Below are 27,443 nucleotides of genomic sequence, written 5' to 3'. Positions count from 1 at the left end.
ACCAAGGTCATGTCCAGTTTTGGCTCCTGAGAAATATTTGTTTTAAAAATCAAGGCCTTTTATTGATCCCTTTTAAAAAAATTTTAATACAGGATAATTATTGGTCCCTTTAATTTTTTTTAATGTTAAGATTTTTTATTGATCCACTTAAAATATTTTTTTAAATCAACGACTTGTTCTGGCCTCTGAAAGAATATTCTTTACAAAATCTACAACTTGATCTAGCCTCTGAAAAATTATTTTTGTTGGTCTTAAAAAAAAATATTCATTAAAAACATACTCTTTATAAAATCTACGCCTAATTAGTCTTTGAAAAAATTATTCTTTATAAAATCTACGCCTAGTTAGTCCTTGAAAAAAATATTCGTTAACAAATCTACGCCTTGTTAGTCTTTGAAAAAATATTCTTTAAAAAATCTACGCTTTGGTACTCTTTGAAGAAATATTCTTTAACAAATATACGCCTTGTTAGTCTTTGAAAAAATATTCTTTAAAAAATCTACGCTTTGGTACTCTTTGAAAAAATATTCTTTAACAAAACTACGCGTTGTTAGTATTTGAAAAAATATTCTTTAAAAAATCTACGACTTGTTAGTCTTTGAAAAAAATATTCTTAAAAAATCTACGAAAAAATCTATTGAAAAAATATTATTAATAAAAATATTCTTAAAGTCTACGCCATGTTATGGCCCCTGAAAAAATATTTTTTTAAAAAATGTACGCATTGTTTTGGCCCCTGGTTGGTCTTTGAAAAATATTTCTAAATGTTACCAATATTGATAATTTTTGGTAGGAAGATATCTATCGTAAATCTTACGGATCTGCAATCCACATCAAGCTAACTCCTCAGCTACTTCATTTCCCGCTTATTTATAGCGGTGACCTGAAACTAGCCTAACTAACTGCTTTATAAAATCTACATATATCCCACAGTTTTACAATCATGAACAACTGAAGCTTGTAGACTACGACTTGATTGTGTTTGGAAATAAACGTAAAGATTTATATCTTCTTTATTCCCAACTAATAATTCTTATAAGATCCCCTCTTCAATGCTTCGTTTATTAATTTATAAACTTTACATTGACACAAATTAAACGGTTGGCTAAGCACACACACAGACCTATTAAATTTCACTCTCCAATAACAACATTAGATGTGGCATTCTTTTAAAATGCATAACTCAATTATTTTGCAACATTAAAAATAAATTCTAATACTATTTTGAAACAAACAAAAACTTCTAACACACTGGCACAAAAAGAAATATTTTCTAAAAACAGCGATGATGCTGGCGATTTGTTATGGACTTAATGTCATGTCCTATTTATATTTAAGATTTAATATAAAATTTATAGAATAAAAACTTGAAATAAAAACAACACAAAATAAGATACAATTACAAAATAATAACAACAAAATATTAAGGATTTTTTTATTGGGGTGGAAAATGTGTGTTATTCTAAAGGACTTGAAGAAATAGTCTTATATATCGTCTTGGTTGTAGTGAATGACCGGCACACTACCACCACCAATGTGTTAGCTTTCATATTGAGGGAAAATACTTTTTGAGTGATTTTTTAAACAAAAATATACAAAACCTATTTATTGTCATGTAACATATCTTCAAGGAAAAAATCGACTGCATACTACATTTTTCTCAATGATAAGATACAGCGATTTTTATTGGTTGGAACCCAATGAATTCTGTTTATTATAGATTACGATGATTTATCTCTATTCGTTTGTATGTCAGCGTTCACAATATTTTATTTTAAAACTTTCAAATTTATATATGTTTAGTACTATGATACCTCCGTCCACGGCTATGAATAATGCCATTTGCAGAATTTTGACCATTTTTTAGAGAATAAAATACCTTATGGTTGAAAATATTCAGTGCAAATAATATAGTGACACATTTTAATTTGTTTTTGCTTTTTATTTAAATAATACTGCAATGCTAACTAACTTAAAATACTAATAAAAACATATCATACAAACAGATATTATCTACATTGGGAACATTTCATCAAACGTTGTATTGGCCATCATCATATTGGCAATATCTAAGAACTTCTTTGATAATCCCCTTTCCAGACCGGGTATTATCTCGGACAAATATAAATCTTGATTATCGTTAATTATCGTATTGCCAACATCACCCAAAATACGATCGCCATTAAACAAATTATCCAAATGTAGTTTAAACACATCAATATTGATTTTCAATGGCAAGCGGGTGAAGCGCACATATTCCAAACCATCGGGCATGGGAACACGAACACCGCGGATTTTTACCAATGCCTTAGCATTTTCTAAACCAAAAGAGAAATATTATTAATGGTTTACGAATAAACAAAGTTGAAAGCCAACAACTTACCACAATAGCCCCGCATATTACCCCTTCCTTGTATGTCCAAGAGCAGAATATTTAATTTCATGAAATATTTTCCAGTGAAATCCAATCTTGGCAGTGTCAGCACCAAATCAAATGACAAATTTGTTGCATTAGCTCTGCGTTATGAAAATGACAAAATGTTTATAAATGTTGAATTAATGAGTGAAAATATTTATGCTTACGATAATTTATTAATAATAAAATTACTTCCGCCCTTGACCACCATTTCACTGAACACAGCCTCAAATTGACGACCACGTCCCAATTCAATATTATCCAAATATAGTGGCTCCAAAGGTGGTGACCGATATCCTTCACCAAGTTCTCCAGTGGCCAGCAGAGGTCTTAAATCTTCAACTGCCTTAATTATGCAATTGTTTAAATCCGGATTGTCACGATGACAGGGTACAATGGACGGAGCTGAAACAAAAAATAAACATTTTTTTAATAAATACAATTATTAATGCTAAGGTTATAATACGCATATTGGGAGGAGGCACAGTTATATGGATCCAGAGACCTCATTTTCCATACCAGAAGATAATTTGACATGTTTTCCAAATTTTGGCAGCCTACGTCAAGTTGTTCTGCAGAAAAATTATTTATACCCAAATATTCAAAATGGACGACAAATTTTAGGAAAGATATTTTGTACACTCTGAGAACTCTCTGTGCCAAATTACAAATATTTAAGCCAAACGTAAAATAGAGCTCTAAAATTTTGCACAGAAATTTGTTCTGTTCCAATACTTTTCAATAGTAAAACAAGTAAATGAAAATATTACGGGTTTCTAATAAAAAGTTGCACAATTTGTAAAATTTTTAGATTATTTTAGGTTCTGGAAAGGAACTATTAATAGTAGTTCTAGGATATTGGTATTGCAAATGCGATATATCGGTTCTCGTTTTGGTATAGCCCCACATACTCGGTATTTTTGGGCAAATTGGCTGTAATTTTATATTTGGGTGTTCATCTTACTTTGAAATATCGGTAACCGAATATTGGGGTAACTCTCATATAAAGTTACCCTAATATTCGGTTTTAGCTCAATTGATTAACATTTTGTCATTCCGGGTTCTTGAATTTTGAAAGACTTCTACGCAGCAAATTTTCAAAGTAGGCCGAAGACAATGCCGTAATATATCGTAATACTCGTGTCAGGTTCGATACGACATTTTTTATTTATGTAAAACCACCCAGCAGGAAAATTTTGTACACATTAACAATTTTACACATTTGGAATAAAAAGTACGATAATACAATTTGAGCTATACTATATATAGGGAACCAGGAAACTACAACACAATTTTGTGAAATGTTTGACAGTTATTTCTGCTATATTCTCAAATATGCAGACGATGGAAAAATATAGCATCAGCAACTCATTAGTTTATACAGTAGTTTTCGTTTATAGTCCACAACTATAGTTGCACAATTTTTGTGAACTATAAGGGAATTAGGACTATATCGGAATTTCCATTTAAGCCTTATAATGGACTATAACCGAATCCTAGTGTAGTACACTTCATATATATATATTAGGGGGCAAAGTTTTCTAAGCAACTTTGGTGAAGGAAAAATAGGTATATCACGATTTTCGAGTCTCCCCTTTTTTAAAAAATCGTTATATTATCTTTTTATGTGTATATGGAAGTTTTTGGGGTCGAAAAAATTCATTTCGGATCCTTATTTTACAATTCGTTCCCACGCCACTCTTACCCACCCCTGCCGACCGAGGGGGCCTTCTCCCCATAACGTAGGGAGAACGTACACCCCATAATCCGGATTATGGAGGGTTAGTAATGTTGGGAATCCCCGGCTACAGTAATCATCAGCCGGTTATACAACTTAAAGTTAATTCAACACAACAATAAGGACAAACATAAACATCTGGTAACTGCTTGCACTTTACAGTTCTAAACGTAGAATAGAATTTTTTATTACATATATTGGATCAGATAAAGATATGCGATTATACAGGTTGTTATATATTTCACATAGTGATCTAAAGAGATTACATAACTCATAATTAGATCTCGCTAAAAGAAGATAAAGCGGTATATAATTACGAGTAAGACGTGCAGGTACATTAAACTTGATTTCACCGATTAAAAATTTCGAGTCAATTAGACCGCGTAAAAGTTTTATTAAAAATATAGATCTTAGCATTAAACGTCTTCGTTCTAATGTTGGAAGATTAATAAGATTTAAACGATTTTCATAAGGGAGGAGTGCTACAACTTTACTCCAAGGCAAACCTCTAAGAGCAAATAAGAGGAATTTTACCTATGACCACCGCTAGAGGACGTTTCATACATATTTGAACTATTTTTCGTCTCTTTTCTGAGAAAATTAAATATTTTTCGGCAAAATTGATCAAGAAAATCGAATTTTGAATCAAAATGATGTTATAGGAAAATTTTTTAATTTTTTTTTTTTTGAAAAGTGGGAGACTCGGTTATCGAGATAGGCCTATGGGTTCTTCACCAAAGATGCTTAGAATTACCCATATTATCATCCTTGGGGCTTGGTTTAATCGAATTTTTCGATTTTCCATACAAATTGGCCCGCCCTAATATATATATATATATATATAAAGCGCATTCTTCATCATGATAATTATTATGACATTCTTCAAAAGGTCAGTCACCACTGTATACTGTCCACGCATTTCATTAAACCTTATAAGAAGCACGTTTTCAATATCAGGCTGATCTTCTTTTCTTTGACGCAATGTCTTCAGATAACACGAATTTGAATTTTTTCTTTTTTTTAATTTTGGAACTATTTTTTATAATTTTATAAACTGTTGATTTGTCCATTTTGTGTCCGGCGCTCAGTTGTCCGCATATATTATATTATTAGTTTTGCATGCACAGAAAATGTGGTCTTTAAACGAAAGTGGACTTAAGAACAAATAATTTGTATGAAATCGGAAAAAACTTGTCAGTAAATAGTTATGTTTTCGCTTACATCCGTTTTTAGCCTTTAAGCGTAATAGACTATAAGCGAAAAGTATACAGTACTTTTCGCTTATAGTCTATTAAAGTATACTGTACTTTTCGCTATACAGTACTTTTCGCTTATAGTATACAGTACTTTTCGCTTATAGTCTATTACGCTTAAAAATAAATACCCACCCCCTAGGTATTTACCCGGTAAATACCATCTCTACGCATTGCGGCAATTCTCGGTTTGTAGGTGAATGTGGTGAAGGGTTTCCATTCCCCTCAACTCTCCACCCAAAAACTACAGATTTGAGCAATTAAATTGCCTAATGAAAAACAGGACAAACGGTACCATCCGAAATTTTGGGTTAGTTTGGCTTCTCATTTGGAGGGTATGAAAGTAATTTGGAATTTCTATATAAAAGTTTGTCTAATTTGGTTTGGTATCATTATTCAATTTCAATTGTCGTGCATCATGAATTGTCTTGTGGACAAAAAAGTATCTGTAATTACCAAATATTAATAGTTGAGGATTATAAAAAACTCCAAATAAATAATTATTTTGTGAAATATGCATCAAGATTAAAAACCAGTAGCCTACGGAAAAAAATCCTAATCGATCCTTGTACATTAGAACTTTTTACCGGGTTAACCTTAATCCTAAAGGAAATGACAATTGAAACGCACTGGGTTAACGAAATCCGGTTAAATGTAAACGTACTATAATGTGACAAATGTTACACTTTATTAAATTAGGTTACTCAGACTCGTAAAATAGAGAATTTAAGTTCTATTACATATCTGATCCAACCGTCATATAATTGATGTTAATACATATAATCGATTATTAAACACACAAATTATTACTCACCAAACATAGAAAATAAAAATTCAATTATACAAATCAAACAAAACAGGGTCACTACAAGTGACCAAGAATTTTTTGGCTTAAATCATTGAAGCGCCAATTGGTAGTTCTTTGTTTATAATATTTTCGCATTAAACAAAACCATTGTGATAGCCTTGCATTCGGAAGACGTGATTTGCATATTCGATAAGCGTAATTTTGGTAGCACCTACAGACCTACGACAACCTTAGGCACCGCCAGTGACAGACATTAATTATTAACAATTCTGTAAATCATCAAGTACAGGGAAGTCATATTTGTTGATGTTTTTGCTTTCGTTGGTGGTGTAAATGACAACAAAATTGAAATTCAATTCACATTCGATGATTGTCACTCACCCAACTAAAGCAAAATAATGATTGTGCGGCATTTGTGTTCGCTAATTCTTAGTTTAATTTGGCCAAACATAGAAACTATTTTGTAATATTATAGGAATTTTGTTCGAACATGAAAATAATAAATTTGTTTACAATTTGGCGGTCAAAATAAAAATAAGATTTCTCGAGAAAAATAATCGCAAATAATATATATTATTATAAATTTTCTAGAATATATTAAGATTAAAAATATATAATAATAAAAATATGAAAACAGTGTTAATAAAAACCACTAGAGATAAGGGCGACGTCGAATGGACTATAATGAAAAGACCTTTGTGAAACCAACATATCATTTACATTTCATCTGACTAAAATATCTACTGAATATATGCCTACGCGGTAATTGACTAGCCAGAGGATTTTTATCCCACTTAGAAAAGTTGGAAAATTTGACATGGACCTTCCAATATAATAAATGAACCTACATTGATACATTTCTGCGAATTCGGTTTAAAATTGTGTTTAGGACTGTTAAAAATACCTAGCATAGGGCAGGACCTGTATAAGGAAGCCATGTCAAAATATGGACCTATATTGAAAATTATATGCAAATATATTTATTATATATCATCATCCTAATGGCTAATACTACACTTTGCTACAAAAAATATGCATAGGCTGTAGACCCCAAATTTCTTTGGACCGAATCAGTTTTAGAAAATTTATTTTGGTATTAAAATTAAAAATTTTTTTTTTGAACGAAAGCTAGCGGATCCTAATATTATAATCAAGCCTGCTTATCGGTCCACTGCTTCTAGTAACTCCCCACAAAGTGTAAATATTTCATGCAGACTTGACACATAGTAATATTTTTACAAAATCTAGATTAAATCTGAAGAAGGCGTCATCGGTCCACCACTTAAGATTACAACCGAAGCTAGGAACCTTTTTGGAGACTTTAAATTTCATATGAAACGAATGGTGTATCCGATTAACTAGCAGACCTTAATATTAGGTTGGAGAAAAAGAAATCCATTAGGCCGGTCGTCGAAAATGTCGATAAAATCGGAGAAGTGATCGAAGTTGATCGGCATGTTAGCAGTCGTAACATCACCCAGGATCGATCATAAAACTGGTTTAAACCATTTACACAAAGCTGGATTCAGAAAGAAGCTCGATGTTTGGGTGTCACACCAATTAACAGAAAAAATGGGATGGATAAAATTTCCATCTGCGAAGCCTTGGCCAAATGGAATGATATAGACCCATTTCATAAACGGATATTGACTGGAGATGAGAAATGGATCTGATTCGATAATCCTGTGCGAAAACGATCGTGGTCAAAAAGCGGTGAACACCTCAAACGGTGGCCAAACCAGGACTAATGGCCAGGAAGGTTCTGCTATACATTTGGAGAGAATGGAAGGAGATTATATATTATGAGTTGCATCCATATGACCAAACTTTAAATTCTGACTGGACTTGGCACCAAGCGATTATCAAATTTTTCTTGCAATGCAAATTTCTTTAATGATAAAAAATTGGTATCTAGGGAGGATTGTGAAAATTGACTCTAGAGTTTTTTTGCAAATAGAGAGCAAGACTTCTATGAGAGAGGCATTATGAAGTTACCTTTAAAATTGCAACAAATCATACAACTAAAGGGTGCATATTTGGCCCAAATCGGACATTCCGAAGCATCTTAAATAAAATCCTATAGTTCATATAAAAATAATGGATTTCTTTTCCCCCAAACTAATATTTACACCAACCATATATTTAGTGATACTATAGCATATATAGGCACATCCTTTCAGGTTCCTCGCTCTAAAAAGTCGTGATTCGTGTATACGATATGTCATAGACTGAGGATATATAAAAATGGAGCTCAATGAAAATGTAGGTTAACTTAGAAAATTCGGCTAAAACTTTTAATATACCTAAAATGCGGCGGAACCATTGATTGGGGCTTTATCAAAACGCAGGCCTACATCGAATATGTTTTTCGAATAATGACAAATTAAAGTTGCCTATGTTAAAAAAATGCGTTTAGGACCAAAAAAGACCATATTTGGGCGGGACCTGTATATGAGGGCTATGTCAAAACATGAAACTATATGCGAGATATACCAAAACATTTTTAACAAATATTACTGGGGAGGAACTCTTCAAAACACATATATTATTACTTTGCAAAATTTTAATAACATAATTCTTACGCTATCAAATGATCACTTTCATCAAATACTTACGCAAATTTCCGAAGCACGTGTGAAACAATGCGATTGAGACAATTAAAAACGAACAGAAGCGTGCGGCATACATTTTTGAATAATGACACACAAAAAACTGGCCACGGTCAAAGTTAAACGAAAATTTTTGGATGATGCCACAGAGGAAACTCAACAATTAAAAGTTCTATTTTTGGGTAGTTGTTATACTGATTAATACGATTTCTTTTTATTCATTTACAAATCCATCTGCGTTTTTTTTTCAATTCCGATAACATAGGCTCATCACTCCAACGAAATGACAGAACAATGATCAATCACACAGAGAACACAAAAGATACACCACACACGCACACAGCAGCAAACTGATCAACGCGCTAACAATTATGTTGTACGCACAACTAACAATGATAGATTTTTATTGCAAAGTGCGGATTACGAACCGCCACAAAGTCTCTCTGCTCGAACAAATAAAATTCAACTGAAAGTGTCATTCGCACAAAACGCTCTATATAAGAGGTGAGACGAGCAGACATGCCAGCAAATAAACATAAACAAAGCTTGATATTCGAAATTCTCACTTACACAAATATCAGTTTAAGTTTGCTACCATGTACGTATTTTATATGCTAATGTTATAAACCAGACTGTAAACAGCTGATGTGGATTATGATCAAAGCTTAGGCTTAAAGTTTTTTACCCCCACCATTATAGATTATATTTAAAATACCAAAAATCGTTCGAGCCCCTAATGTGGAAAGAAAATACGTTTTGGGTCATCAAAATACATTCCTAAAAAGGATCGTGACATTTTAATTGGGGCTATGTCAAAACATGCCTTACCCCTTGGTAAACAATGTCATACTTTCCCCACCAATAAATTGTTGTTCTTATACCCTACACAACTATGTTGTTATGGTATTATAGCTTTGTGCAGCCCCAACAGTTTGTAACGCCTCGAAATATTGGTCCTAGACCCACATTTAAGTATACCGATCGTCATATCTCGACTAGCTGAGTCCGTCTGGATAAATGTGTCCGTCTGTCTGTTCATTTTAATTTGTAAACACGATACAGGCCACAGTTATGGGCCAATCGTCACGAAATTTTGTATGTAGGATGAGTTTTGGTCAAAAAAAGATCCCAATTGTTTTTGGTAATGATCTGTTAATATTTAGAGTATTAAATTAAACCAAATGATCCGTTAATATTTAGAGGATGAAATGATACCCAAATTATATTATTGTATGTACTCGGGTGTGGGAGTTATATGTAAATATTTAAAGAAGTGTATGTGTAATGATATTGTTTAGTATGACCCCACGAGCATCGCGCTGACGCGCTGATCCGCGCCGGTTATTGTCAATCTATAATTTTCGGGATGTTAAGGTATTATCAAATCAACTTTATTTTTGTCAAAACCTTATTACGGCGAGACCATATATTTTTATTTTATGGTCAATATTGGGAGGGTAAATATATAGAGACTATATTTTTATTTTATGAGTAAATATTCACCTCGGGAAAACAAGATTTGGTAAATATTCCAGAGTGTGAAAGTGGAGCTGACCTATAAAAAGTCAAGAGGGTGCAAATATCACAAAATAGGCTCAGGATCAGAATATAGAACTGCAGAAAATTAGATGTAGAGTATCATATGGTCGACCCCGTCTAACTATACTACTCCGTTCACTGGTTGTAAATATAACAAACTCAGATTACATCTGACCAGTAAAACCGATAAGGAAAGTAGTAAAGTCGGACTAGGCCGACTATATGTCGTCGCCTTTTCGAAGGAACATTGACAGAAAATTTAACGAACTTAAATATGTGGTATTTATCTATATGTGAACCGACTAAAATCAATCCGAAACCTATTCTAAGATTCATTTCATTCAGGCAGATTTAAACAAACGTAATAAATCATTCTAGACTCGATGCCAAATTTCGTGCAAATCAAAAGATATATAGGGACTTTAGTACACCATTTACCTTAAATCGGACGAAAATATATATGGAAGTATATCTAACTACCTGTTTTTGTAAAATTCGAAACGAAACAATTCGAACGAATTACTACCAAACCTTTATTTATGTAAAAAAATGTTTCTTGATTCAAAACAAAAATAAATGACATATTTTTCAAAACCAAGGAGTTTGGTCGTAAGTCACTCGAATTCGTTCCTTTAGAATTTTACAAAAACAGGCTGTAAATCTGTACCAATTCACACGAAACTTAGCACACATCATTCTAGTCTTAATTCAGTACCCTGTGCCAAATTTCGTGCAAATCGAAAGAAATATAGGGACTTTGGTGCACAATTTACCTTACATCGGACGAAAATATATATGGGGGCTATATGTAAATCTGAACCGATTTTCACAAATCTTAGCACACATCATTTTAGGCATAATTCAGTACGCTGTACCAATTTTCGTGCAAATCGGAGCAATATCGTCCTTGGACCAACCTATGTCAACTTTCATCCAATTCGGATCATAAATGCGACTTGTACTTTGTTTACACTTTAACATGGACAGACAGACGGACGGACGTACGGACATGCATAAATCGACTTAGATGTCTATCTCGTTTCCTTTTGCCTGTTACAAACATATGCACAAAAACATAATACCCTGTGTGGTGAAGGGTATAATAAGGAAGATCTTGACCTAGTTCATACCTTTGTAGAGGCATATTTGTTACAGAATGACTACAGATTTTTATTATCTACATACGTTTTCTAATAAGTCTCTGTTCACACTACTAGCACACACTCCAAAATAATTTCCCCAGTTAACACTAATGCTCCTAAAAGTATGCAATATAAAGTGAATAAACATTCATCTATTTTCCTTCATAAACAAATGAACTTACAGTTTATATAAATAAGGGAAAACAGTATAATTTTAATAAATGAATTATTTATGTCAACGGTTTTTCTTGTTTATTGGTCAACAAATTGTTTATTTTTTTATTGAATATCTAGTCGAAGTTTTTATTTTATCAAAAATGAGTGATGTGTCGCAAAAGTTTGATAATGAACCCACCACAAATGAACCCAAAAAGAAAACAACAACCAACCACAATCAAACATCAAATTTGAATAGTTAATTGAAAACAATTTTTCCTCTGCTGCTACCAATGATGTCCTTTTCTGATTACAATACTCTCTACTGATTACAATATATGGAATATGTAACAAGAACAAAAAACATCAACATCAACAAAACATAAAATAAATAAAACAACACAATTTTTTTTTGTTTCTATGAAAAGTTGCAGTAAAAAATACACTGGGGTACGCAAATCACGCATCACAATTCGTATATCTCTAAAATGTCAAGTTCTCATCAAGGCTAGTTAAAATAAAAGTCCATATCTGTGTGGTTTTTGGGGGGTTTCTCTTCCAAATCAAAATGGCCAAAACGGTATTTCCCTCCATAAAAAAATACCAACAACAAAATGGTTGAAAAATTCAAATTTTCCATGTGTATTTTTCCAAATGTTCGGTCGGTGTGTCGGTTGGTCGCTTATCGGAAATTTGTTTAGCAATTGTTTAACGAATGAAAAGTTTCATACTTTTGTTAACGAAGCAAACAATTGGGAGTTGAGATTATGTATGCATGGATAAGGATGCTGATGTTGAGCAACCACCAATATATTGGCTCGAAACTACACTACAACACACCCAGATTGCTGTTGTTTTAAACCACAACACCAACAATAAAGGCAGTTACATTGGCCCGCCATTACATTCATCGATACCAATCATCACATGTCCATCATTTGGTATTCCTTTGTAACTTTGACGACAAAAACAACTCAAAATTATCCCTAGGAACAATTATCACAAAAATGTTGTTGATTTTTTAAGTATGTCCACACGTTCGGAAAATATACACGGAATCAATCAAATGTCTTCAGTATTTCGAGTGGCATTCATTCACATCACTTCACTAAATGTTTCATTTACGCTCAAATGAAATGTTCGTTTAATTGTAACATTTTTTTTAATGTTGGTCGTCCTTTTCATCGTTGCGTTTAAAGGTATTGTTTCACATGATTCGTAACTCCACATGCAGATGACCTTTGACACCTTCGTAAATTTGGAGTTCTATTCATTACATTTTCAGCATTACTTATTAGAAGTTAGTTCTAATTAAAATGACATTTGGTTTTTTAGTAACATGGGTTTTCATAGACTCCTGTTGTGTTTTTTTATTCTTTTAAATAACGTTGACGGATTTGTGAGATTTTCGATGATACTATATAAACATTTTTTGAAACCAATAATAACTGAGTTTGAAACTAATAATAACTGAAACACACAATGCAATACTATCGAATACTTTAGGGGTTTAAACTTGATTTCAAATCAAAAATATGACTCAATATTAAAAATCGGGGGTTACCAAATAGTTGTATCCATATTTAAATAATATAAAATGTAATTGCATATTCAAAATATTTCAAAGCAAGCTATTTTTTATTAGAAAGCATAAACATGTGGTGCCGATTCATAAGTAAACGTGATAGTACCGAACTTGTGAACCCTTTATACCAAATTATAGTCAAATCGGTGGAAAAATGCGGCTAACGCTTTCAAATTTCAAAAATGGGACGGAACCTTTATATGAGAACTATACCAAAACGTTATATTGATCCTCTCTGGTAGGGCGATTTCCTTCCCAATTAGAATATAAAATATCAAGTTAGAGCCAATTCGGCTGTAGACACTCCCCAAAATACCGAAATTTGGAACGTACCATTATATTAGCGGATAGGGGCTAAACATACTAGGAATAGTAGAAATATATGTGCAAAATTTCAAAGCTGCATCCTCAATATTGCCAGACAAACTGACATGTATAAGAATTTTATTCTGATCACATCCCTAGAATCAGTGGTCAGATACGTACATTACGTCTGACTATTTGACATAACACCACTGAATTGATTAAAAATATTTTATTTTTAATATTTAGTATTTAATTTAAAAAATGGAAAAATTAAAAATAATTAAGTGTGGAAGTTCACATCCCGCCTAACGAGGTAATATATTATACTTCCCGATTGGGAAGAAGATACGAGTTCCGGTGTAATGAATAATGGTCGCGATAGTTATGTAGGCGATATGAACAAAAATGTCATTAAGATTTTGTAACCCACAACGTACCACCAATACCAAATTTCAGCAAATTTTAATGTGATTTTTCCCAAAATCTCAAAACCCTAAAACGTAGACTAATGTTATTAATTTAATCTAAAATCCGCAGAGCCGATTTTGAATGGCCAAAATTCAGAAGGGTGTAGATTTTTCACCCAAAACCCAAAATCAAAGGCAACTTTATGCAATATTTTGGTGGTCTGTCTTAACTCGTTTATTACAATAGACGGACATTTCTATATCGTCATACAATTTTACTCCGATCAATAATATAGGATCGGAATTGATTATCCATGAGTAACATTCGGAAAAAATAAATTAATATACCCTCGATACAAATCATGAATAAATTTCCAAATTCGCATGTCCGGCGGGAAGCCTAACCTTATTTCTAATCAAACCCATAGAACGGACATTCAGCACCATTATAAAGAGCAATATCTCCTACACTACAATATAGACAACCCGCGGGTGTAAAAGGAAGATAGAGTGAGTCACTGTCAGAAATGTCCACGTGTTTTTTTTTTTCATTATAATAAAAATATCATAAGTGCATGTTAATCAATGAATTACATTTTATTATTTTTTATATGTGAACATGAATATCTTAACACAAAATTAATGCAATAAAATAAACAATATTTATGTGAATTCAATAAACTCACTGTCACACAATTTTTTGCACTTCAATTCAAATTATCGTTTAGAATGTTTAAAAAATAAATGTTATTATTTACACATTCTCCGGCAGCGCTTTACGGTGCGGAACAGTGTGACCAGATCAAAGAAAATTGTATTTTAAAGTTTTCACTCCATTTACAACACCTCGAAATATTCACCAGAAATCCCTTAAATTTATCCATTTCCAACTGACTGTTGAAACACTTCGAGAATGTTTGTCATTAAAAATGGGATACATCGATCCACATTTTGAGGTATAACGGTGCCTCAAAATTTCCAGTATTTTGAGGATTTTCACATGTTTCCAGATTAAATGGCTGTTAATTTATACCTTGGTTTCGCATTGTGTGACAAATCTTCTTACCAACAATTATCAATATCAGTTCACTTTTTCAGTTCGACCAATATAGGCGTAAACCCAAAAAACATCGGTATTGTAGGATGTTTTGGCACGTTTTTCGACAGAATCGGATATAATTTGTATTTTGGATTTTCATTATCAATATTGATAAATTTTTATGGAAGCCCCATATAACAGTGTCCTCAATATTTGCTTATTTTATGTAGTTTGGGCACGTTTTTTATCCGATTTAGTTGTACTTTGGTATTTTATATATATATATATATATATAATCTATTTGAATCAATGCCAAAGTGGCTTTTGAACAATGTCGCCAATCCAATCCAATATACAATCTTTAGGCGTCTTTTGAGTTGACCAAACTCTCATAGACTAGTTGAGTTCTTTGCTAAGGAATGCATAAGGTACAGTCTACATGCAGTAACTATCAGGGACAATTAAGAATTAAGGGTCACCGCACGGACGGATTCTACACCACTCCTGCAGGTTATTACTATAAAAAATCACTCGGACCTAATCAGAAACTATTTAAGGGGACCCCCCCCCCATTCTCGGGGTCAAAATTTTTGTTGATATAATTCGAATCTACACTGATTAAAGAATGTCTCTACAAAATTTCATAAAATCTGTAGAACTGTTGAAGATATATCCGATTTAGTGTGTCAGCATCAAGTGACGGCTAAAGGGCTTCTCATATATATATTTATATATATATAATAATCCAATCGGTTCCAAATTTTGCAACGTTTCTCTGGGAGTGTATAGCTTTCGTATGAACTAGGATAAAGCCAATCGGTGAAGATCTTCCTTATTTTTTAACTTGGTTTTTGGTAAAAAATCCGCGATTTTTCAAAAATATTTTTTCAAAGGGCCACCATTTTCTTAATTTTAGAGCGAAGTCAATAATCCTAGTTCATACGAGAGTCAGACATGTACTCTTTCCAACACCGTTGGAATTTTCGGATTCCGATGTTCCAGTGAGGAGTTATCATGCCCGCCATCAAAAATAAGGACTTTTCTTTAATTACAAAAAACAATAACAAAATTTTTTTGTTAATTATTTTTCTTCTCTTTAAAATCTTCAATTATATGTGCAAAGTTACAAACCTTAACAAGCATTGGTATTGATTTACCAGCCCATTGAAAATCTTGAAAAAATAAAATCGAGAACGGGGGGGTTTCCTATTTAAAGTAATTGTTTTTTTTTATTTTGAGCTTATTGCAACTTTTGGTTTATATGGGCGCAGAAGTTTTAAGACGAGTGGATCGATACATCGATACGATCGATACGACGCATCAAAAATATAGTACAGATTAAAATCCGAGCCTCATTATAGTTACCCTTCTTTGGAGATTATAGTTACCCTTCTTTGGAGAGCAACCTCAGGCAATTGTAAAATAAACAATTAAAAGCGTCGTTAACTTCAGCCGATTTAAACTTTTTCACGCATTCAGTATAACAAACCACTGAGGTATGTACAAAAGATGGCCGGGGCGGACTTAAGGGGACCCCCCCATTCTCGGGGTCAAAATTTTTGTTGATATAATTCGAATCTACACTACTTCAAGAATGCCCCAACAAAATTTCAAGTGAAAATCTCAAGAACTCTTGAAGATATAGCCGATTTATTGTGTCAGCATCAAGTGACGGCTGAAGGGCTTCTCAAACTTTAAACGCGTTTTTCTCTAAACATTTTTTTGCGAATGGCGGACACGATAACTCAAAAAAAAAAAAAACCCAATCGATTCCAAATTTTTACACGTTTCTCTGTGAGTGTATAGCTATCGTATGAACTAGGATAAAGCCAATCGGTGAAGATCTTCCTTATTTTTTTACTTGGTTTTAGGTAAAAAATCGGCGATTTTTCAAAAATATTTTTTCAAAGGTCAACCATTTTGTTAATTTTAGAGCGAAGTCAATAATACTAGTTCATACCAGAGCCAGACATGTACTCTTTCTAACACCGTTGGAATTTTCCGATTCCGATGTTTTCTTTAATTACAAAAAACAACAATTGTTCTTCTCTTTTAAATCTTCAATTATATATGTGCAAAGTTACAAACCTTAACAAGCATTGGTATTGATTTACCAGTCCATTGAAAATCTTTGAAAAATTAAATTAATCATCTGGTGTGAAATACTGATAAACATACCACTGACATCAATGTCATGACTGTCCAAAAATTGGTCCTATCGATTATCCTGATAAGAAAAAAGGACATATATCAAATTTTTGGATTCAGTGACTCACAATCTAGAGACGCTGAAAGTTTCGTCCCAAAATTCGAAAAAAAATAATTACAGCACTATTCGGGTTAAATACAGTGGTGGTCACATAATTAAAACATGAACTATTGCAAATTTTTTTGATCAGCCCTCAGTATTTTTGATTTTTATTTCAAAACATTCATATATAATGTACTATTGAGATTTAGTGTGAAGATAGAAGATCAACGCCTATGTTGACCAGTAAAAGTTTCTAGCTGACTCCAACATTTTTGATGCTCAACATAAGATCTTAAATATTGGTCAAACTGTAAAATTGTTCTCTCTTTACGGCTAAAATATATTAAATGGACATTGTTCTATTCCAAAAACATTATATGGGAAAAATAATGGCATGTTTAACAGATTTTATGGGTCCCATGTTGAACAAAAAAGCTTATACTGATCATTCTGTCGTGACTGATATATTTTTGGATCAAATATATTTTGAACAACTCGAACAATCGATTTGATAAAATAAATGCCAATATTAATCGATATTTCCTCACATATCCTTTTAAAATCGAATCGTTCCTTTATGTTAATTCCCATTTTTATTGATATCTTCTAATTATATTTCTGACACATTCGGACCTTTTTTACTATATTAAGGGTGATTTTCCCAATGTTAGGCGTACTGTTGCCAATTTTGATAGATTTTACAGATTTTTTTTTTCATTTTTTTGTCTGTAAAAGATTTTATTTACTCAATTTACCAAATTTAAGTTTTTTTTAATATATTTTCAAATAAATTTCAGTAAAGTAAATAATCACACAATGTTTTAATTATGTGGCCAGGTCAAACTCGATGTTTTTTTCACAAAACCTGTTATTTATGGAAAAATTGCATGCATTATTTTTCTATCTTCACACTAAATATATTTAGTACGCTATATCTAAGTGTTTTGAATTAAAAATATTTTAAAAATACTTTAAATGAATCGAGGGCCTATCGAAAAATATTTGCCACATATATAAACATGTCATTCGGGAATCTATGGCAAATTTCATTTCTGGCAGACTTAGAGTCGTTAGTGAAACTTTTGGCTAAAAATTTAGATCAAATCGGTCGAAAATGTATACGGAATCAATATCTAAATGTGCACATATTTCCATTAAACTTTACAGACGTCATTCCAGATCAGATTAACATTGGCACGACCAGCAAAATATAGTGCATCGTATTCATAAAATGGGACCAAAATATCTAAACCTATTTTATTCAATTTCGATTGGATTCGTCCTTGCGCCAAATAAACAAACTGTGCCAGATTCGTATCATAAATGCGACATGTACTTTGTTTACAATTTTACATGGAGAGAAAAAATTCTACGCTTATCAAAATTAAAGCATGCAACCATTTTCCAAAATTGTGCACAAAGACATTATACCCTGTAGGGGAGACTGGGGCACCTTCGTCACTTTTTTTTAGAGCTCTATATCTCAGTACTTATTCAACATATATAACAACTTTATGGCTGATTATTGTCCTCTGACACTTAATTATAAAAAATAGTACCAAAAATATATAAAAAAAAATAGTATTAGTTAAAAAATTTTACAGTTTTGTAAAAAAAGTCAAATTCGCCGAATGTGCCCCAACCCGGGGTAACTTCGGCATTTGATGGGGCACATTCGGCACCATAGTCATAGCCGGGTAATTGTCATCGCTATCAGCCTGGTTGAAATTCTGATCCTCTAAAGGCTCTATTTGGTTTTAATACGCCACACAATGTTTGAATTATAGGGCTTTATTTTCTAGCGGCGGACGTTTACATCTCAAGGTCGCACATAGCATCAGAAATAGAGGTTTTCTATCGCATTTTCGTCAATACAAGCACGTTTCATCTTACATATTCAATTTCGAACCATATTAAAGGATTAATTTTAAAGACAAACTCAAAAACATTTTAAGGAAATAAAATTGCACAATCTGTATATGGCCGAATGTGCCCCACTTTAAAATGCCGAATGTACCCCGAATGTACTTTTTATAGTTTTTTTTTCATTTTTTTCGATCAGTTTTGTAAAAATATTATATTTTTAAATATTTCTATAATAATACACATCGTAGTTAACCACTTTTTAATAATATTGTCTTAAAAATTTAAAAAGTTTTATACACGAAATACTTACGAAATGGAATTGAAAAATTACATAAACATCTATAAAAATACAAAAACCCATGTATCTAAATAAGCTTATTAGCTAGAAATTTCAAAATTTGTGTCAGTTATTTATTTCGATATTCGATACTTATGTATCGAAACTAGAGATGTACGGTGAGAGCTTCATATTGAAAACGCGTTTGCCGAAGGTGCCCCGATGCCGAAGGTGCCCCAGTCTCCCCTACCACAGGTTGGTAAAAACTATAGGGATTGTCGACCAGGGCTAGGGACCTGTATTGAAGAATAGACCAATAATGGCATTGGCCTATTAAAGATATGGTATTTAAAGTGGTGTACCCATGTATTACATATTGTTGAACTGCAAAAAAGTAGTTACTAACACATTGTAAAATACAAATCTACAACATAAATATGATTATCCTGAACAAGTTCAAAAATGAACACCCATAAACATCAACATGTGTGTGATACAGAGGCCATTAAATATTGTAATTACTTAAATTGAAGTGCGGTTCTTCAGTTGTGATCGCAATTACAATTACAAAAAAAGTTCATATTCAACTGCAACAAAAGCAATAAAATTTCAAACTTTTTCCCAAAACCCCATTTACAAAAAGCGAAAGAAAATAACCACCTAATAAGTCTGTTGTTTTTGAAAATAAAAGGCCATATCTATTCTAATCAAATCATGATGAACTCTCGTGGACCCCATTTGCGTTTGAGGGAAAAAAGTTATAGCAATAAAAATGCCAACGTGTACATGAAGCATCTAACTTTCGTTGCAGGGTAGGTGTTTCATTTGACCACATCGTTTTTGTATTCACTTCTTGGGCAGGTATGCTGCAGGTATGTGTGAACACACAATTTTAGCACGTAAGCCTAACGCATGTCCTTCAAGGGAGTGGATGAAAAGCATTGTGAGATTGCGATATTTAGAACAAATTCCATCAAATTTATAATGAATTACAAGTAAACCATGATTGAGATGCATAAGAGGGCCACAATTCATATATCCATCTCAGGCAGAATATAAGAGTATCTTTTTTGTATTTATATATCCCAGCAAACAAATTTTGGAGCATATATAAAACAAGGATAAGAATATAACGTTCCATTTTCAAGTTTTTACCAGTTTTTACATAGTTCCGTGTAAAGGTCCTTTGCCTATTATTACGCTTTTTCAAACTGAAATTTCTGTAATTTTTGTATAGTCACCATTATTGAAACCTTGAGGTTTTCATCAGAATTTCTCAACCGTAGCAGTGGCAATATCGCATTTCAGGTCCTGTAAAATTAAAAACAAATTTGCAGAAAATTTTCAATATAGGTCCAAATTTTGACATTGCTTGTATATGCATATACTGGCCAGATTTTAGGTCAGATTTTACTTGATTTGTTTTGTTGTAAAAAATTTCACTTGGCAAGCATGTCCATTTGTCCCAAAGTATCCACCACCCTGAACGACAAAGCCATAAAAATGTTGAAACAGAAAAACATGTTTTGAAGAACAACTTACATCAAAAAACCAAAAGATTTGTGATGTAGATGTTGTTGTTACTCTTGACGGCGGCGGCAATGATGATGATACTTTTCTAATTAGATTTTGTGGCAATAAAATTTAAACGTTGCTCTCTCAAAAACACAGCAAACGACCAAACTTTTATTTGGAGGCAATTGCAATTTACCGTTGCGTTGATTTTTGAGGCAAAATCTACCCGAATGGAATCTAGCCGGTCTACATCTTTTACAGGTCGTCCATACTTCATTAAAATTTCAATATATATTAAATGGTTGTTTGTCTTTATCATATTTTCTTCATTTTGTTGATTACAACCACCCCTCCCCCTGACTTTGTGTTCATGGTGAGGTGAATGCATGTATAAGTTGATCCTAAAACAACATAAAAAAATTTATCTGGGATCATGAAAGTCTTACTTCACTTCTTGAATAATCTAGTCGTTAGTTGAAACAAAAGAAAAAGTAGTTTCTACCCTCCATCAGTTCGACCTTCCGACAGCTCTGCGGAACTCAGGGAGGTTCTCAACCGCCAAACCAATGATTGGTCTAACATCATGTTCTTTTAGGACTAACAAAAAACAAACAATTACACAAGTCAACAAAAATTATACGATTAACATTGTAGGTGGATTCTAGGGTTCCTTGGTGTTCAGAACGCCCACCCAACCTTGGCCCACTTCTTCCCATCTTTGTTTAGGCTGACCCCATTAACTTCATCCTCCCTTTACATGATCATCCCTACCATTTTTCGTTAAGTTGGCCATTCACAATAGGCGGGTAAGTGTGTTGAGATATTTAATTGAATTGATTCTTTTATTTAATTAATATTACTTTCAGGTCAATCTTGATAATAAATGAAACGCATTGATTCCATAATGGTTCCCTAACCCGCATTCTACGCTAATGCCGAAATAGATCAAGATGAGCATGTGCCATTAAGGTGCCAAAAGGGGGTCTACCCTGAAGGTCGTCAAGTCCATACATATTATTCCCTATCAACTTGACTATCCTACATTTTCGGAATTTCCTTGCAATTTTCGCATGGAAATTCTTCTGAAAGTCGCTGTCCTGGTATAAATCTTGTCAATCTTGCTCTTTTAATAAAACGTTTTTCATTTAATTAAATGTTTTCTCTTATGAGCAACAAACGATCCCTCCTGTCCAAGATGAGAATTTCATGTTCTGTTAGAGACTTTAATTTTTTTGCTAGTTTATAGTCCGCACCTTTAGTGAACATGTGGTAGCCAAAAAGGGCTAAGAAAGGTGAAATTCCTGTCTCCATATGTATTGGTTAGCCCGTTCTGAGGCGTTCGATTGTGGTGAATACGGAGTAGTTTGCAGATGGTTAAAATGTAGAAATGACTTTATATATATATATATACATAAAGTCATTTCTACTTTTTGAGCGCGGGTATTTCCCCAAAAAGTCTATATAATTTTTTTTTTTTGTATTGCCTATGATTGGTTGCGTGTTATAATTAACGCTTTTTGTTTCTTTGCATACTATGCAATTTTCTATATGCTGTCTAACTTGCGAGGTCATATTCGGCCAATAATATTGTTGCTTTAGCCGATTCAACGTTTTATGCACTCCGCCATGAGCGGATATTGGAGAATCATGAGCCATTTTAATAAGAATATGTGTTAATTGTTCTGGGAACCACAGTCTCCATTCGTATCTCGCAATTTCTTGTCTCATGCGTTTAAAATTAATATATCCTTCATTTTCAGATCTGGTATTCAATCTTGGATGTCTTCTATGTTCTTCATAAATTCCTGGTATTCGTTGGAATTGAAATCTTCACTATCTATACCAAAATCATACTCGTCATTGATCTCTTCTGTTCGGGGAAGACGAGAAAGGGTATCTGCCACTACGTTGTCCTTCCCTTCGCGGTGTACTATTTTGAAGCGGTATGCTTGCAATTGTAACGACCATCAGGCGAGACGACCACTCAAATCATTTAAATTCATAAGCCATTGAAGGCTGGTGTGGTCTGTTATGACAGTAAAATCAATTAATTCCACATAAGTGCGAAATTTATTCACTGCCATAACAGCCGCCAGACATTCCTTCTCTGTCACAATGTAATTTTTGGGTCGGGAATTCAGCTGTTTGTCTCCTCGTCATTCAATTGAAATAACACTCCCTATTCCGTTCTCCGAAGTGTCGCACTATATAAAGAATGGTTTGCAAAAATCAGCATGAGGAAACACAGGTGCCTTAGTTAATGACATTTTTAGGGTCTCGAAAGATTCTACAGCTTCTGGAGTCATTGTAAACGTTTTTGATTTCTTCAGAGTGTCAGTTACTGGGGCTGTGCCTAAAAAACTCCTAACTTCCCGCACATTCTTCGGTATGACTATGCTTGTTTGTTCCGGAGTCAGTTCATGAGGTTTCAAACGATGTTCCATCCCTGTATATTAATATTCATCTAAGACATTTTCTATATTTATTTCTTCTAATCCGAAGATTTCTGGGGCGAGGTTAAACGATGTTATAATGTTCTTTTCGTTTTTCTACCGGAATATAATGTCTTTGATTAGCCCATGTTTCCTGTCCATAATCTGATTTCGATTTTCTTTCTTATTTTCCATTTTAGGTACTTTTTGGATTCACTGTGTGGGGTTATCCGCCGGACGTGTCACTCCATTTGCAACTGGTACATTTGGAAATTATGGTGTTTTGTTTTCAACACCTACAGCAAAATAACGCTCTTTCCGGATTCTTAAACTGCAGCAACCATTGGAGAGCAGCGTGGTCGGTCCTCAGCAGGAAATGCTGGCCATATAGGTATTTGTGGAAGTGTTTAACGCACTCAAGGACAGCAAGCAGCTCTCTCCTCGTCGCACAGTAATTCCTCTCAGGTTTCGACAATGTCTGTAGTACCCGATGACTTTTTCCTGTCCGTCGATTTCCTGGGAAAGGACGCCACCGATGCCGCACGCACTTGCGTCTGTGTCCAGAACAAACTTGCGGCCAGGTATAGGGTATGTCAAAATGGGGGCTCTGCATAGCATGTCTTTGAGCTTTCTGAATGCCTCCTCCTGGTCGTTGCCCCACTGAAACTTCTGGCCTTTTTGCGTCAAGCGGTGTAGACAGGCGGCGATGTTGGCAAAATTTTGGACAAATCGACGGTAGTATGTGCAGAGACCCAGAAAGCTTCGTAGCTCATGGAGATTTCGGGACTGCGGCCAATCTCTGACGGCTTGAATTTTCTCCTTATCCGTCGATATGCCCTCCGGCGTTACGTGGTGCCCCAGGAACTTCACCTCTCGTTGGAAGAGACTGCACTTCTTTGGGTTCAGCATGAGACCTGAAGACGAAAGCTGCTGTAGAACATCCTTTAAGTTCTTGATGTGTTCGGTCGAGGGTAGAGAACCATGACGTCCCGGCTAATGTGTCCAATGTGTCGTCGATTCTTTGGAGCGGATAGCTGTCTTTCTTGGTGACATCATTCAACTTTCGGTAGTCCACACAAAATCGGGTGCTTCCGTCTTTCTTCTTGACCAATACCACTGGGGAGCCCCATGGACTTGACGATGGTTCTATTACACCACTCTTTTCCATTTCACTTATCAGCTTCTGGACCTCGTCTCTTTTCGCCAGGGGAACACTTTTTGAAGGCTGTTTAATGGGTCTCGCGTCTGCTGTATGGATTTCATGCTTCACCACTGATGTTCTTCCCTGGTGCTCTTTTGTCAACGCAAAGGTAGAGGCATATTTCCATAATAGCTGCTTAGCCTTGTTACTCTCGGAAGGTGATAATTGGTGTGTCCACTCTTTTATGTAGCCGTCGAGGTACTTCTTCTCCATGGCTGCTGGCTTTTCGGTGCTAGTTTCCAAATTAATTACAGCTTCAGCTGGTGTGCATTGTCCAACATCGGAAAATTGGCAAATTTGCTCTTGCTTGTTTGACAGGTTCAAAACTCTAACAGGAATCAAACCGTCCTTGTTGCTTTTCACCAGGACATTCGCTATTCGGATGTTACTGTTTATGTTTTCTGTTGGTTCCACCACCCACAACTTCTCGGCTCCACAATCTCCATTCATTGGTACCCATATTATTGCTTCGGCACAGGGCGGTATTATCTCTGGATGGTCCGTAGTCAGTCGTCTAATGGGTGTACTTTCATCGTAGCCCACGTTTAACGGAATTTCGACGTTAGACCAGGTCATCACACGCTCTTTCATATCCAGATTGATACCAAAGGCAATCATAAAATCTGCGCCTATTATCACTTCGTCTACGATATCGGCAACAATAAACTCGTAATTCTCCGATTTATTGGCAATAGTTAGTCTCAGGGTAATCTTGCCGTGTACTGCCGCGGGCTCCCCCGTTGCTGTGCGCAGTCTGACTCCATTAAGTTGCGTTATTTTTCCCTTTACCAGATCCGATCTTATGATGGACTTTGATGCGCCAGTATCTAACGTCAGAACTCGCTTGTCACCATTGATGTACCCAGTTGTTGTTAGGTTGTGACTTTTCTGTTGTACTATTGCTATGGAGATTGTGGGGCCATCGTCGATGGGAGCCAGTTCATGCCCCGCTGGACTGGCTCGATTTAGTTTAACGGTGACTCCTTGGTGGACTGTTGAGCCATTCTTCTACCATCTTTCGTTGGAGGTGGTGACAATGACCTGGATCGTTTGCGCTTAGCTCTGCGTTCACGCGCAATATGACCTGCTTTATCGCAGTTGAAGCATCTAATCCTGGGCTTAGTCATCCCTACTGACTTTGTTTCTTCTATTACCTGCCTCATGGCGTCCTTGATCGAGTTAACGAGGGCTTTGGGTTGGCAACATTCGGTCTCCAGTTGACGAATCTTGTGGGTCTGGGGCTTAACAATTATTCTTGCCGTCTCTTGGGCAAGAGCAAACGAAACGGTTTCGGCAAATGACGCTTTTGGTGACGCATATGTTGCACATTTAATCTCAGGGTCACGTATGCCATTCACAAAGGTTTCGATTTTCATACGGTCCAGCAATGGGTGATTCTCTCCTGGATACGTCATTAACACCAAACGTTCCACCTCAGCTGCAAAGTCTTGTAACGTCTCGTTTGCCCTCTGTACTCTTCCCCTTAATTCCATAAGGTAGATGTTTTGTTTATGTTCGCCACCGTACTTACGTTCCAGTGCAGCAATAACAGTGTCCTGCTACAGATAATTCCAGCATATGGTAGTTTTTCATGTAGCTGCATCCGTAATGCAGAAATATTGTCCGCCACCTCCATCTGTGGATTCGACTCTTCATACTCATAGTCCTAATAAGCGACTTCATTAATTTGCCTATCAGGTCGTGGATGGGATGCCATTGGCTTTGGATGCTTTATTGGAAAATTCATTTCTGCATGTTTACATTCGACGCGCAGTAGTTCAACGGTGGCGATGCTCATGGGGTAAATAACCATTTTAATATTATCCCTCACATTATTTTATAATTTTAATCATATCATCAGTGATTGGATGCTGCAAACCAGATCGGAGCTGGTACAATGTATGAAAATATGAGTCAATGGGCTCATTACTCATCTGCTTCCTTTCGACCATATCTCTCATGGATTCAAACGGTGATATAGTGTCACGATATTGGGACAACAGAGCATCTTTTAGACGTATCCATTGAGTGAATTTTCTCCTCTTTTGTGATTGCCAAAACCACTCAAAAACTGGTCCTGAAATAAGTAATCGAAAATCCCTTAATTTTTCATCCCAAGGAATGTCATACTGTTCCTGAAGACGTTCTAAGCGGAATGTGAACTCTTCGACGGTTAGTTTTAGGGGATTCCCATCAAAATTGATGCCGAATTTATCGACTCTTAGCGCAGCTGTTCTCTCGAATTAGAGGGTGGACCATAATATCCACTGGATTACGAACCTCCGGATGTCACCTGATCTCTGATGGCATTGGAAGCTGTTGGATATTCAGTTTGAGGAATATTTGTATTTTTAGGACGATCTTCAAAACTGACTGTTCGAGGAAGTATATTTGTATTCAAAGTTAAACTTTGAACAGCACTAGTTCCCGAAGTAAGAAAATTGTCAACTTTACTTTCGCTATCAACTGGTACCGTTTGGTACCATGTTTCCCTGAACCAGCCGATTTATTATCGTAGCAGATAAGTCCATAAATTGTCCGGTATTTTGTACTGTGCATGTTCCTAATTCAGCCATCTCATTCTTTTTTGGTATGATTTTATGTTGATCCGGAGTATTATCAAAATTTTGTGGCCAATTTATTTTGTTTGCTGTTTTGGACCGAGTATTCGTTCCCTAGACACAATATTTTTACAGATCTTATCGTTCGATTTGGAAAATAATATTTAACTAATAAGTTAAATTGTGAAAATAGTTTTAAGTATAAATATCCTATATTAATATTAATGTCACTATTATTATTATTTTCTAGTTAATATATCCCCTAGAATTTTAAATCAAACAAATAATACATCGATAAATTGTATATCTCATCCAAGACTGAGATCTATAGCATACACTTTA

General features: G+C 34.5%; 1 protein-coding gene across 1 annotated transcript; it reads right to left on the bottom strand.

Moving 5' to 3' along the window:
• Window positions 1-2,013: 2,013 nt before the first annotated feature.
• LOC133333814 (protein takeout) lies at window positions 2,014-26,353 on the bottom strand. The gene is made up of 4 exons (XM_061542105.1): window positions 26,302-26,353; window positions 2,609-2,821; window positions 2,384-2,464; window positions 2,014-2,318 (listed from the first exon to the last, which is right to left on the bottom strand). The coding sequence occupies exons 1-4, from the start codon at window positions 26,351-26,353 to the stop codon at window positions 2,014-2,016; spliced, it is 651 nt and encodes a 216-aa protein (XP_061398089.1).
• Between the last annotated feature and the right edge of the window lie 1,090 nt (window positions 26,354-27,443).

The sequence above is a fragment of the Musca vetustissima genome, unplaced genomic scaffold (assembly GCF_032173495.1).
Source record: "Musca vetustissima isolate MV318-11 ecotype Yass unplaced genomic scaffold, APGP_CSIRO_Mvet_v1 utg2745, whole genome shotgun sequence".
NCBI classification, from domain to species: domain Eukaryota; kingdom Metazoa; phylum Arthropoda; class Insecta; order Diptera; family Muscidae; genus Musca; species Musca vetustissima.
This window is presented reverse-complemented; position numbering and strand designations above follow the sequence as displayed.